Source organism: Tenrec ecaudatus, chromosome 7 (assembly GCF_050624435.1).
Source record: "Tenrec ecaudatus isolate mTenEca1 chromosome 7, mTenEca1.hap1, whole genome shotgun sequence".
Classification (NCBI taxonomy): domain Eukaryota; kingdom Metazoa; phylum Chordata; class Mammalia; order Afrosoricida; family Tenrecidae; genus Tenrec; species Tenrec ecaudatus.
In genome coordinates this window covers 113,972,945-113,988,151 of record NC_134536.1, presented here as the reverse complement: position 1 = coordinate 113,988,151, position 15,207 = coordinate 113,972,945, and the positions used below count along the sequence as shown (strand labels likewise).

The 15,207-nt window shown below is 38.4% G+C and overlaps 1 protein-coding gene across 3 annotated transcripts in view; it reads left to right on the top strand.

Annotated features, from left to right (window-relative positions):
- Positions 1 to 15,207, top strand: part of ZNF451 (zinc finger protein 451) — a 92,640-nt gene that overhangs the window by 8,078 nt on the left and 69,355 nt on the right. Inside the window, exon 4 of one of the 3 annotated variants that reach the window (XM_075554944.1) lies at positions 987 to 7,915. The exons of the other annotated variants lie outside the window; for them this stretch is intronic. Coding sequence (XP_075411059.1) covers positions 987 to 2,477 — 1,491 coding nt within the window. The 3' untranslated portion in view covers positions 2,478 to 7,915. Of the gene's footprint in view, positions 1 to 986; positions 7,916 to 15,207 lie in introns of those variants that run through there. 3 annotated transcript variants of the gene reach the window in all.

Sequence of the window (15,207 nt, the reverse complement as noted above, 5' to 3'; positions counted from 1 at the left end):
CCTGTAGGAAGTAGAATGTGGGGAATGAGTTCAGTTATCACACCTTCTAACCCCCTCTATTCCCCATATTTGGCATTATTTTTCTTAACCTGTGGTGTGTTGGTTGTGGGTTTGTTCCCTTAAACCAGTATTTCCTTTGCCATGTGAATCAGACCAGCTGTTCCCTTTATAGCAGTCTTTGTGTTCAACTTTTGCCTTAGCCCCAGTTTTTATTATTGGGCTGTTGTGTTTGTACATTACAGTCGACCTAACTCTTGTCCAGGGTGGCCACGAGGTTCCTTATTCTGTGGGATCATGGATGGAGACCTAGTTTTGGACTCAGAATGATCTGGGTTTGAATCCCAGCTTTATTGCTTACTAGTTCTGTGACTTTGGATAAATGAACTATTTTATCCTCAGTTTCTTTATCAAATAACAATAATACCTACCTCACAGGGTTGTTGTGAGGGTGAAATGAAGTCACAGGTATGTAAGCTCCATGAAAACTACTGACTATAAAATAAGACTAGAAAGTGATTGGCAGGGCATTGAAGAAGGGTCATGAAAGTGTCAATGCTGCAGGGAAAGGTATGTATGGGTTTTTGTTTTTCTTCTAATGGACCTTTCCCAAGTCTTCTTTCCCATCATTAACTTCTTGAGGGATTGCATATATCGGATGAGGTTTTCTCTCCCTCACCTGTTGTTACTACCTCTTATTCCAACATGGGACCAAGCAGCAGACCAGGATGATTACACTTAAGCATTCTCCTTTTTCAGAGAGAGTTCCAGATTAATGCCAGTAGTTGGTATTGGGGCTTTGGGGGTAGTTAAGCTTGTGTTTGACATCTGTGATCCTCTTGCTGACTTGTAGTGGATTAGATCTTTCATTATTATAATATTTTTAAAAATTGAATTCTTACTGGACATACATCTCTCCACTTGAAAGTTAATGTATTAAAAGCGTATTTTTTTCTTCTTTGGTTTTCTTGTTCATGTGGATAACCCAGAGAATGCCTGAGTCTAAGGTGCCATCCTCTGAAAATCATCGCCCAGACATGTGCTCTAGCTGCAGTGCTCCTCTTTCGATTGGAGACAGCAGTTCCTCCTCTGGGAGTTGTTCCAGCAGTCCGCAAAGGATAGTTTCTCAACCATCCTCTGTTGAGAACCCATTGGAGAACCAGAACAATGATCAGACTAATTCAGACATTATGATCACTGAGACACAGACACCTAAGTCTTCACAGAATGTTCAGACTCTGCCTTCGTGTCCACTTCTCGACCCCCAGAAATCTTTGGCTTCTTTTGAGGTCAAGGAGGATTTACTTAGAGATTCTTCTTCACAGCACGGACAGGATGCCATCCTTTATCTCCAGACACAAGTGGCTGAGATGTCCCGAGTGATACGTGATCTACAGTCCAGGAGCTGTTTTAGATTTCATCATTCGAGGCCAAGTGAGAATTCCTCTGCTCCTTGGGACATCTCCACTTCGAAGGAAGAAAATTTATCCACAATCGATGAAGAGACTGACTGCAAATCCCCCTCTACTGATGACAAAGGGCAGCCCTCTGACCCCAGCCAGTCTAGTTTCACAGGTCTTTTGAAGAGAATGGAACGAAGAGGTGTTATAAAGAGAGTAACATTACAACCTGAGGCAGAACCATGTGAAGGGAAGTCTGATTGTGTGACCTCTAAGAAAAGATTGGTTCCTCCATTGCATCCTCTTCTAAGAATTGCCACCACTGAGGTATTTAAAGATCCTGCTGATTGCCATCCTTCTTCCTTCATGGGACACAGGGTATATCCTGTGGCTAAAGACACCTCTCCTTTCCAACCAAATCCACCAGCAGAGGGCCCCATTGTAGAAGCAGTAGAGCACAACAAGAGAGGAAACACTATATCCCCTCTAGATTCTACCTCAAGAGAAATGGAGGTTATGGGTTGCAGGTTCTATCATGCAGCTTCGATTGCAGCCCGAGCTGCTAGCTACATGGCCTATATGACTCAGTATCAACGTAAACTCTGGGAAGACATGGAGGATCTGGTCCATGACCCAGAGTTTGATCGTGGGAAAGCAAGGTGCATAATTTCTGATGGCATGGATGCAGGACTTTGGCAGCTGTGCACTACTCGGGACATCATGGACTCTGTCGTCAGAGTGATGGCAATGGCAATAGACTACAGACGGCAAGCGTGGCTTCGACTTACGTCTCTCACTAGGAAAACCCAGGAGAAGATCTCACACTTGCCCTTTGATGGCACTTCCCTCTTTGGACACGATGTAAATGCTGCTGTTGCAGAAGAAAACAATATGAGAGAAAATGACTATAAAGACTACAATAAATACTCTAACCAGCACCGATACTTGTACAGTCATGATCAGAAAGCACATTATCACAATAGAGGCTATCCCAAAGGGGATTGGTATAAACCCCGAAATCACCCCTACAGATACAGAAAAAAGGGAGAGTCCCCAGAACGCCATGGGTATAAGAATTAGTAATTTGCGTGTGTTAAACAGAATTGTCATCCAAGATCCTAACTATTTCGCTTGCTGTTCCTTCCTGCTAAAATGGGATCTATAAGTAGAAGTCATCTAAAAAACTGGCTGCATATTTGGTAAAACCAAAACGGATATTTGAAGTCTAGACTTTGGGAATTTAATAAAAGGACTCATGTTTGATTTGCCAAGTGAATTGTGGAGACTTTGATTTGAAGAAAGTTGGACAAGGTCCATTATTTCTGGTCCAGAGGGTACTTGGGGATCAATCCTCTTATAATTTTCTTTTAAAGCCTATAGATTTGTTCCTCAGGAAAACCTTACTAGGAAACTGAGGGCTATCAGATTTTGAATCTAGAAATAGGCTACTACTGGGCACGGTTTACTACATTGTGCAGCAAATCTTGCATTTTCGGATCATCAGTGATTCCGTGTATGGACTTCCGTTTGGCAGGTCTTTGTGAAAGTTTATTTGTTGTAATCTTTTTTGTGTCAAGATCACCAACTCACCAAGAAGCCGTTTTACGCTCAAGCTCTATGAGACTTTAGAGTCAGCCATGAAGTTTTATGTCCAAGAACTGGAATACAGATAAAAATTTGCCAGCTCTAGTTTAATTTTAGTTTAATACCTTGATACCCTGGGTCCAGTGTGGATACCAACTGGGGAAAATCTGTTCTACCTGTAACATCTCTGCAGAAATTATCACAACCTTATCAGTATGTTGCCTTCAGTACTCATTAAGCTACCTGTGAGAGGATTGTCATCAGTCCTTAATGGTCTTTGGCATATCAGATGTACTCATATCGAGCTGTAAGACTCAGTCACGGTAGTCTCTCCCCATAATCTGGGCCTTGCACCAAGCCAGCCTTCTTAAACAAACCTACCTTCTACACGTGAGCTCTCTTGAGCTTGATAATGTACCACATTCTATAACTACCCCCCCCCCCAAAAAAAAACAACAACTTGGTTTTCCTGGAAATAAAAGATGTTATTTACATCATCCAGGCATATAAATCTGAATGCATAAGAGGATAGATTCCAAACATGCCTGACAGTCTGGTTCCTTTTTTGTAATGAAGAATTTCATCTATCTAGATATTCAGAAGTGTATATAAGATCAAGAGCATTGTGGATATAGTGAGCCACAGTTTACTTTTGACTGTCTATTTAGATGGTAGAACCATTAATAATTTCTTAAAAGGTTGAACTCTATTTCAGTGCCATGTTCGTCATTAATTTTTCTCATATTCTAGTTAGACTCTTAGGATGAGAGACAGCTATTCCTCCTCTACTGGTCTCAGCTGTGGTTCTCCAGCATACTGGAACTGGCAGCAGATACCTCAGTCATGCCCTCCACTCTCATCTCCTTAATGTCAAGGCAGGATGGTATACCAGCCCTTAGCCCTTGTCTTCGCTGACTGCGTGACTTACGGAATGGAAAGAAGGACACACTGGAAGAGTGTACATACATGATTTAGTTTGACAGCCAAAACCACTGACAGATTTTTTAACTTCTCAGTTTGCAAACATCGACATTATTTTTCCCACATTCGATTTATCGTGTTTTGGTTATACCATTGGTTGAATATAACACTATATTAGGGTTAATGTAGTTTCTGTTGCTTCTTGCACAGATGTTTGCCATGTTCCCTTGTAACCCTCTTTTTGAACCTAAGAAGCCTGGTCCAAAGTCAGTGCAGCCATGCTCCAGACCACAGGGTCTCCCATAACCCACTTTTTAATATTGGAAGCTCACTCCCCTTCTCAATCACAACCATATTTAGTAACCTTTTATCCCACTTTCTCTCCTATTTTTCTCCTACAGAGGTTGAAGACCCTACCTGGAAGAAATTAGTACTCTTTTCTGTCAGATAAAATCCTGTAATATTTGTAAAGTAAGCCTGAACTAGGCTTGGAGGAGATTGGCAAACTTAGTGAAGTGATAGCTAGAGGCAACTTCTCCATTTTCCACAGAGTTTCATTCTGCTTTTTTGGGTCCCTGTCCATGTTCTAGAAATAGTTTTCAAATTGAACTCTTAGAAGAACATTGTCCAACTACCTGAAAAGAAACGGGGGCCTAAGAAATCATTTGTAGGTTTTTATAGCCAGTGATGTATGTGTACCACATCATTCAAGCTATATAATGCACCCTTGACATGGCGTTACAATTTCTTATGCGAAAAGACTAGCCACCGGGACACTCACTAGAGTCCTTGAGCTCATTCGGTGTGGCTGCACATACGTCTCTTCATCTAGCAAGTTCCTACTTTTCCTGTTTTCCATTAACTAGAGGGTAGGTCACCAACTTGGTAATAGGAAGTGTCCTTATTTTTCAAAAACTAAGCCAAAATAGATGATGCTTAAAGATGGTAACTCTTTGAAATGACTCGGGCACTTCCACTTGCCATGCTCCTCCTTTCATAAATGTTTGAAGGACTCGACACCTCGTGTGATATTTTTATTGCTCAGTAATACAATGACAACATTACCATTATCTAATTCATGTGCCCAAGCATCTCCAGAGAATTTAATTTTCTTGAAAGTAAAAGTTTTGTGAAGTCATTGAATTGGTGACTAGATAATTTCCCCCCACACACACATTTTTTAACACTTTTGACACATCTAAGTAGGTGATTTTTTTTTAAGGGTTTGGACACTGTAGTGGAATGGAAGCAGATGCATTAGAGTGAGAACGGTTTTTAGTGAGAAACAAACGTCCTAAGTATTTTTCTTAGGAATTTTTTTCTCTGGCATACTTGATTGATGATGGTGTTATAAAACTAAGATTGAGGTTTAGTGAGACAACCCTAGTAGACAAAGGTATGAGCACCTAATCAGATAATAGGTATTCATATTGTACTTGTCATGGACAGAGCCTGTGAGATTTTCCATTAAGTCAACGTCTGTTCATATACCTCTGGTAACTGGAGGCCTTGGCAGAATCCCAAGTTTATGATTTTCTTAAAAGGGATGCATCTAGTGATCCTTTTCTTTTTCAAAATGTTATTTTGTAATTGACAAAGGTATATATATGGTAACTGATTTCTTGCAATTGCTGTGTACAGGGAAATATTGTTTCCATTATATGAAGTGCCTTTTAAATTTAATACTTTGTTTAAAACTTAGCATTTTGATGTCTTGCATATGTAGCTGGGGGTATTTATGTGACTTCTGTACAGTAGTTTAATCTTTTGTATTTTATTATAGTTTATTATATTTTGTACAATTGCACTACCCAACTATCCTCTTGAGTATTTGTTTCCTTTATAGCACTCTTGTTCCGTTTCAGAAGGTTGCAGAGTATGACCCTCTTTAACCTTCATTTAACTTGTTAGTTGTTATATTTATTTAGGGATTGCTCAGTTTTCTGGGTAGGAAGACAGCTTTATTTTTTATGTGTACCAAGTTTGCTGATTGAGTCATATATCTCATATTTAACTTTGTTAATCTTGCATCACAACTTAATATTTGATAAGTGGATGTGTTTACCGTACTTGGTATGAAGATTCAAGAACAGTAGTTTGCTGATATTTTATCTTTTTTTTTTTAATTGTAGCTTCCTTGACAGTATAACTATATTTACCGTTTTTTGACTGTGACAGCTTCTTTATCAGTATAATTTCGGTTGTATTTTCTTGGTTCTCAAAATGTCATTTTGAGGGAAGCAGGAACATTTTCAGGCTATGTGTATACTGTTTAATACACTATGTTAGTATTACACACTAATAATTTACTGAACAATACCTAAGTGACTTGATTGATAATGTCTTTAATGACCTGATACATCCAGGATAACTTCTCAGGTACTGTAAACAAGCAGTTGGAATCAACACAATCCAGAATCTCTTTTGACTAAAGTTGGATACTAATATGATTGGATATACCATTAAGTTTTCACTATTCTTTAGCATGTTACAGAGTTTGGGATTCTGATGAAGGTTTGAAATTATGGATTAGATATTTTGTAGAAATAGTTTAAAGATGGCAATAACTGAAACCCTTTTTTTTTTTAATGTGAGGCATATTTTGCCCCAGACTGGTACTGTTCAGGTTCTTTTGTTTTTTGAAATCCACCGTCTGTACTTAGGATAGCAACTAGACCAACAATTGGTTGTTACATCTATATGCATATTAGCCATATCATTTAGTTGGCCAGATCTTTTTTTTTTAATGGCTTTTCATTAGTGGTTACACAAACCAGTTTTAGTTTATGTTTCACTTGAGAAAATATGCTGTTGGAAATATTGAATGCAAATCTTTTAGTTGTTTTTCAATATAACAAGTTTTGTAAACTATTAAAATCTTTTTTGGAATTTCTGTTCCTGGATGAGTGGTGAGAATATTGTTTTATTAAAAATTTTTTCTCTTACTAATGGAGATGTTTTTTTTATTTGATTGTGTTTTCTTTTTTCTAGACTTTATAGTAATATAACGTTTTATACTGATGTTTATTACCATTGAGATACTATTGGAATTTATACTTGGTTCCTGTGGGTCATGTCCACTCATGTCCTTTTTGTTAATATTTTTTCTTTCTATTTTAATCTTCTTTTTATAAGATACCCGATGTTCCTGTAATCTTGTGGGTATAGCATAGGGTCTATTGTTTATTCTACCAGTACATAAAAGGTAGAATTTTGATGTGGATTTATATTTGTGTACTTCAAACCATTAAAGCATTCATGTAAAGCATTAATAGTCTGAACCATTAAAGTTCAAATATTTTTCCTCTATAATGTCATTGCTTTCTAAAGAAAAATATAGCCAGCCCAGTCAAAATAATCCCTAGCTCTTTATCAGCCATGAATGCATTCTTGTTTTATGGTAGTATACTCTCTTATCCTTCATACAAATGGTGTGGTCAGAGTCCTCTCTAAAAATTTTAAGGTCGTCACTATGAATTTTCTGCAGTATGGCTCTGATTCTTGTATCTCAATGTTAACTTTCTCTAGGTCTTAAGGGCTTTCTTGATTGATTTTGTTGGGGTAACTATTTCAAATGGTTTATTGGGTTTTCTCATGCCTTGTCAAGAATTCAAAAATTCTCAGGTGGTTTCTCTTCTTTTTTTTTCTTTTTTTAAAAAATATTTTATTAGGGGCTCATACGACTCATCACAATCCATACATACATCAATTGTGTAAAGCACATCTGTACATTCATTGCCCTCATCATTCTCAAAGCATTTGTTCTCCACTTAAGCCCTTGGCATCAGGTCCTCTTTATTCCCCCTCACTCCCCACTTCCCCTTCGCTCCTGAGCTCTTGATAATTTATATATTATTATTTTGTCATATCTTGCCCTGTCCAACGTCTCCTTTCACCCACTTTGCTGTTGTCCGTCCCCCAGGGAGGGGGTTACATGTAGGTCCTTGTAATTGGTTCCCTCTTTCCAACCCACTCGCCCTCTACCCTCCCAATATCGCCACTCACACCCCTGGTCCTGAAGGGATCATCCGCACTGTATTCCCTGTGCCTCCAGCTCCTATCTGCACCAGTGTACAACCTCTGGTCTAGCCAAACTTGCAAGGTGGAATTCGGATCATGATGGCTGGGGTGGGGGGGGAGGGGGAGGGAGGAAGCATTTAGGAACTGGAGGAAAGCTGTATTCTTCATCGGTGCTACATCGCACCCTCACTGACTCATATCCTCCCCTAGACCCCTCTGCAAGGGGATCTCCAGGTTTCTCCTTTCTTTTAAGACTTTGGAGATCTTGCAAACTGAGTTTTCTGCTTATATTCCTTGATGAGAGTAAATGCTTTATATTTAGCTATATTTAAATTGTATGTGTATTACTGTATACACTCAAGTATAAGCTGGCCCGAATACCAGGTGAGGCACCTCATTTTACCACAAAGACCATTAAAAATGTGCTGAACAAACTCTGCTTATACACGAGTATATACGGGTACTTTGTTTTTAAATGCTTCAAATGTGTTAAGAATTCTGTTAAAAATATATGTTAACATATACTAATGTATGAAAGTTAGTCTTAAAAAATCACTACTAAGGCTGTCATATGCTACTTTACCACACATTATCATATGTGCTCTGTTTTTCTTTACTAGAAGTAGCTCGCATACATTCAATTTTAAGTGCTATAATTAGACCTCTTTTATCTGTTGTGGTTCTTTTTCCTGTATTACTTTGACCTTTAATGTTGTAATATGTTAAATGGCATCCTTGGGTGGTACAAATGGCCAGTTCCTTGATTACTAACCAAATCTAGCCATAGATACCTTATAAAAAATACTTGGCCATCTACTTCTGGAATAAAGAGCCCATTGAAAAATCCCTGTAAAGGATTGCCATGAATCATGATAGATAGATACATTTTTAACTTTCTTATTTTATGTGCTAGGTAACTCATTTTTGTGTCTGGATGTTACCTATTTTGTTCTACATACGGTGTCATGGTGACAAGTCCAACTGCCCCACAGGCTGCAATCTTCATAAAAGGTGGCAGCGTTTACATCCAGGGGAGCAGGCTCCAGCTGCTCCTAAGCACTTATCCATTGTGCCACCAGAGGGCCTCTTGTCTATACATTTAATTTGTGAGACAGTCGTAATATCCATGTGTGAATACAACATTTCCTCAGGTCACTAAGCACAATTTCCGGCTTTCAGTTTTGTCTTTACATTCTAGCAAGGCTTCCAGCTGTGCAACCTACTCCTCTCTGCCTTAGGTAGGAGATAGTTTATGTGAAAATAGTCTCCTTTAAGTTTTTAGCACAGAGCTGCTTGTTTTCCTTGAATGACTTCTAACAGTTGAAGTAGTAGAACTGGATTTATGATGTAGACTATGCGTCCACAATGTCAACACTGGACAGGGCATGCCTCCATGTATTTTTCAAGCCCCCCACTCAAATCTTACCTCTGTGATATATGCTAAACAGTTTCTTCCCTGAATTTAGTACATATGGCTATACTGTTATCCCTTAGTTCATGTTTCTTAATGACTAAGTCCTGATTACCTGTCTTTAGAGTTTGTGCTGAACCAAGATTGGTATTTATCCAAGGTCATTGGCTTCTAGTTCATATATTGCTGGTTAGCATTGCATTTATCTTCAGTACTAATCAATTTAGTTGTAATTCTTGGTGCTTTTTTCCCCGATTTTTTTGTTAAACCCATTTTGTTTCAGATACATGTTCAAAAAATGTATTTCATTGGCCTCTTGAATATATTAATAGAAGAGAGAAGCTATGATGCATGGCACATGTTAGTTGAACTTTTTCTGAGTATTGCCAAGCCACTTTTTTGCTGAGCCTGTTTCCGACTGAGGAGGTTGTACCTAGAAGTATTTTGAAAATACTAAAGCCTAAATAGATTTCCTTTATTAGTAGTTGTGCTGTTTTTAATCCATATTTTTAGATTTCATAAAGGGTGGGAAGTCTTAGGGGGAGGGAGAGATTATAGCACTAGATATGAGTACATATTTGGGGACTTCAAAAATTCCAGTATCTCTTCATTCCATTTTTCAAGTTTTTTGAAGTCCTATATATTTTAAAATAAATTTTAATAACGCATAGTCTTTTTCATGACATTGATCATGTTCCCCTTATTTACAGTATTTTAAGGCTGGACCATTAGGTTCTATTACAAGTCCATTCATATACTAAGTCACTGGTAGACTATGTAAGATAGATTTACATAGTCTCATTTCTCTATTGCAGTTTAAGAATTATTCATAACTAAAGATAATTAAAATATAATGGGGAGCTAAGGGGTATAGGTCTGTGAATATGATCTTTGATAATGGCATTTTGTCTTAGTATCTTAGTTTGGAATCTGTTTTAAATGACTATGTGCAGGTAAACACTGAGGAAAGCTGGGGTGCTGGGAGTAATAAGAGATGTATATTCCCTTAAGGGGGAAAGCAGATTATTACACCTCTGTGTAATTATCCTATTTAGAGGGATGCTTGGGAAGTTGGAACAAGAAAAGGTTGTTTAAAAAGGTCAAAGAAGTTTTTCTTGCCAACTGCTTCAGCTAAGCTTTGGAGGAGGATCTGAGAACACTTAGTTGGCAACAGTCTGGAGGACCTGGTATGTATGAAGGCATAAGAGCATCAGGGGGTCTGTCTGGCTTTAAAACTACTAACAGAATAGCTGTTATGGGGAAGCTAAAGGACACTTTGACTATTCCTCCTTATCTGAAGTGTACAGAGTTTGTGTGACCATTCTTGTAAAGTTACAGAATTCGTCTTTAGGTATTAATTTGTACCACAACCTACTTAGAGACATCTAGAGCACGTTTGTCCCTGAGCTGAGCCCAACAGAGCTGTCAGCATTGGACCGTAACTTCTAGCCTGGAGGACAAGTCAAGCAATGAGCGAGAGCTAAGGCACTGGTAGAGAACAACTTTGAAAATTAATAGAACACTACCAGTGGATTGTGGCGTCTTGAGGGTCCAGCTGCATACTTTATGAGCTAGCTCTGGACAGTGTTCGCAGTGTCCCATTTTGTGTTGATTGACAGATAATTTGAAGGAAACTACTAAAAATGTTGATTCGTTGGAGTTAATACTGAAAAGAAGTAGGAGTCTTTCGCCAGTGGTCTTTCTCCAGCACACCCAGAACACAATGTTAATGGCCCCTTTTGTCCGCTGGTTTGACTTTAACCATATTTTTTGTGTCACTTGCACTTTTTTCTTGTGAATAACTGTAGCTCATCTATTTTTTTCCCTGTGCCAGGCAGAGCAGAGCACTCAAAAAGTTTATAACACCTTTTGCTTAGTCACAGTTTCATTTTCAGCAATATTGAAAGTATCCTTAAGCTCCAAGGTTGCGTAAAATTAGGAGAAGGGGTGGGTAGGATGAGAAGTTGTGCTGGAAGAGGATCAAATTCATTCTTCTTAGGAGGAGTTTTTAAAAAAGGAAAGTAGATATTGGCAAATTTCCCAAAATGTAATAACAGGAAGAATCTTATTTTAACAGGTTTGGTGGTTACTAGCTATTGTAACTAAAGTACTTAACAAAAATGGAGTGTATATGTATGTATATGTTTACATTTCTTCATAAAGGCAAATGCCCTGTGTACTTTGTAGACAATAATCATTTGGGGTTGGGAAAGTGTTTTGTATAAAAGAAGGTTGTTTTCTGGTCTCAAAGCTTTGCTATTGGAGATTAATAAATATTGTATGCGTTGCTGTGTTTCTTCTGCTTTATATTTTGGGATGAATAGCTTTTGAGAATGCTATTTGGGTTATGGTTTGAGTTAGGTTTGACAGAAGGGGTTTCCATCAAACAACTTGTAGAGAGTAAACATCAGACCGAATTACGGACCAGTGTTTGGAATATTCAATAAACAACTCTTGAAATTAAGTTTGTAAAAGTAAAGCACTTACTTCAGGAGTTCTGTTCAAGCCAAGTGCTCTAATCAGGTGGATACTTGGATGATTCACAAAACTGATTGATCCCACTTGGTAGTTGATTATTCCTTTGAACTCTTCAATTTGGGATCCCAACAGAGGGTGACGGTGATGGAAGAACATCTGGTTGATACTTCTCTAAACACACTCGGCTCTCTAGCTAGGAAAATCCAAACTGTTTGAAGACTCACTTTGATCATAGGTAATCAGTTACTCAGCTTTGGCTTTAAACTAGCAACCTTGACCCCAATACTAAGGTGTCAGATGGGAAATTATATTAATTTCATTATCTGCCTCAGATACTTCCCCAGTTTAAGAAAACTTTTTAGCGCTTCAGTTTCATTGTTTTTAAAAGCACTAAATTCAAAACTAACACATTTTAAAATCAAAGCCCTTTTAGTTATTGTTTCTGCTTACTAGTTCTCTACTCCAGCAGTTTCTCAAATCTACTTTTAATGTAGACAGCTCAAGTTTCTTAGGAACGTCCCCTTTGTTACTAAGTGTCCTTAGATCCGTTCTGACTCATGGCAGCTGTGTGTACCACAGAACAAAAACTGACATCCTCAAAATCTTGGGCATGTTTGAGCCTATTGCTGCAGCCATGATTGTCCATCTCAAACAAGGCCTTCCTCCTCTTTCTCTGCCTCTCTAGCAAACATGATGCCCTTTCCCAGGGCCTGGTCTCTTCTGATAAAACACGTCCAATGAGTGAGATGAACTCTTGCCATCCTCGCTGCTGCTTCTGGAAATCCATAATATTTTCTTCCAATGTTCTTGAGATTAGGGAGACCAAACTCAATTCTAAAATATGTGGTGTGTTTAACATCAAGACACCTAAGTCGTCCCCTCCAACTTCTTGAGTTCATGAAGGATGGTAAACAGGTTAGAATTAGTGGGAAAAAATAACAAAATTGTTTCATTGTGCCTGAGATGGTTGTAAGCTTTTAAGACCCCAGAATACTACATAACTACATAAGTTACATAAGTGTAACTAAGCATGAATCTTAGGTCAGTTAATTGGAGTGTCACATGAAATCTCCAAGGAACCAAATCCTACCAGGTGTTTTGTTATACATAGCAGCCTCAGCAGCTACTTCCTGTTTTTTTGTGGGGTTTTTTGTCATTGTAAGTGTATCCATCACACAGCTTTTTCCACTTCATCTTTTTGTGGGTGTATAACTTGTAGCAATTACACGTTAATCAGCTCTGTAACCCTAAACTTAGTGTGATTTTTTTTTTCATTACTGTAATTTAAACCTCAGTAGTACCTAAGCAATAGCCCCTGTATCTCCTCCTACCTCTTTCCCCAGTTGTTAGGTGTCCTTGAGTTGTTTGCAACTTAGCAAGCAATATGCACAACAGAACAAAGCAACACTCTTCCTGTGCCATCCTCACAATTGTTAGTATGGTTGAGCTATTACCGATGAAGAAATATGGGGGTCTCTGTACAATTGCTGTTCTTAAGTGAGGTCATAGGATACCTGCGGTTTTTTTAAGTCACTCAGCATGTCTTTAAGCACTATCCATGTTGTAGCAGATAGTGAGACTTCATGTCTCCTACATTTTTCATATAAAGTGCCCCTGTAATTATAGTGTATATATGCATTGTGTGCATAACTAACACAGGAAGGGCTTATATGGTTTCCTCCTGCCCCCTCTGTTAAAGGCCCATAGAACCCATGTTATTTGTGTGGGAACACAGTTAATGTTGCATTGTGTGTGTGTGTGCCACATTTTGTTAATTGGCTGCTGGGTGTGTTATGTTGCCTCCACCTTAGGGCAGTTGTGAGTAGTGCTGCAGTGAACATTGATGTACAAAGTTGACTGTTGAACAACACGGTGGGAGCTCTGCAGGCCCACTCAGGCAGGTGCTTTTTCCTGCTATAGTACAGTGAGTTCAGTTCACCCTGGGGTGTAGTGGTTACCAGTGAGGCCGCAATCCACATGGTTGACTGAAAGACTGGACTTTCTACTCCTGTTTTTATTGTGTCTTTGGTTATATGCTTAGGTGAAGAATTGCTATGCTATGTAATACTTTAAAATGTTTTGTTTTGGGAGAGGGGAGGGAACCATACTTTTTCACAGCATCTCTACCATTTTGCAGGTGCTCTTGTGCCATGGTGGTGAGGTCAGCAGTTTGAAACCATCAAAAATTGCTCCTTCTTACTCCTGTTTCAGAAACCCGCAAGGGTAGTTCTGCCTATCCTAAAGGGTCACTATGAGTCGGCATTGATTGGATGGCATTGAATAAGATACCATTTTACGTTGGTACCACCAGTGTACGCACATCCATCATCATGTTACTTCTGGTTTTTGTTTAGTGTTTTAAATTCATAGCCATTTAGTGGGAGTGAAATGATTTTGATTTGCATCTCTTTGAATGACTAATGGATTCAACATGTGTTTGATGGGCCATACAGATGTTATCTTTGGCGGAATGTATATTTAAACCCTTTACTATTGACTTGGTCATTTGTCTTTTATTTCTAGATATGATAGAGTAGAACTGCTCCCTAGGGTTTCTCTCTCTCTCTCTCTCTCTCTCTCTCTCTCATGTTAATGCATGTATGATTTTTGAAGATAATCTTCCACTCGTAGTTTATCTTTTCACTTTTGGTAAAATCTTTGGTGAATAAAAGTTTTTAATTTTTTTTTCATATTTACAGAGTGGCAATTTATTTTTTTTTAATTTTAACAATTTATTAGGGGCTCATACAATTCTTGTCACAGTTCATACATATACATACATCAATTGTATAAAGCACATCTGTACAGTCTTTGCCCTAATTATTTTTTTTTCCTCTTTTCTTTTTTTACATTTTATTAGGGATTCATACAACTCTTATCACCATCCATACATATACATACATCAATTGTATAAAGCACATCCATACATTCCCTGCCCCAATCATTCTCAAGGCATTTGCTCTCCACTTAAGCCCCTTGCATCAGGTCTTCCTTTTTTTTTTTCCCCTCCCTCCCCCTAGTTTTTAATTTTTAATCAGGTTTCCATTATTTGTCTTTTGGTGTTTGTCCTTTTGTTTCTAGATCATCTGTTGTAAAGTTAAGCGCATGACAACCTTGCAATTAAATTTTCTCTTAGAAAAAAATTTATTGTGTTCTTATATAGACTTCTGTTGTTAGGTGCCATCAAGCCGGTTCAAATTCGTAGTGACTATGTACAGCAAACCAAACAGTGGGCCTGCACATCACCATTGTGTGTGACCATTCTAGCAGCTACTATGCCGGTCCATCTTTTTCATGGCCGCCTTCGTTGTTGCTCACCCTGTACTTTACCAAGCATGACATCCTTTTTCAGGGACTGGTTTCTACATGGAATGAATCCATCCTCACTTTTTTTTG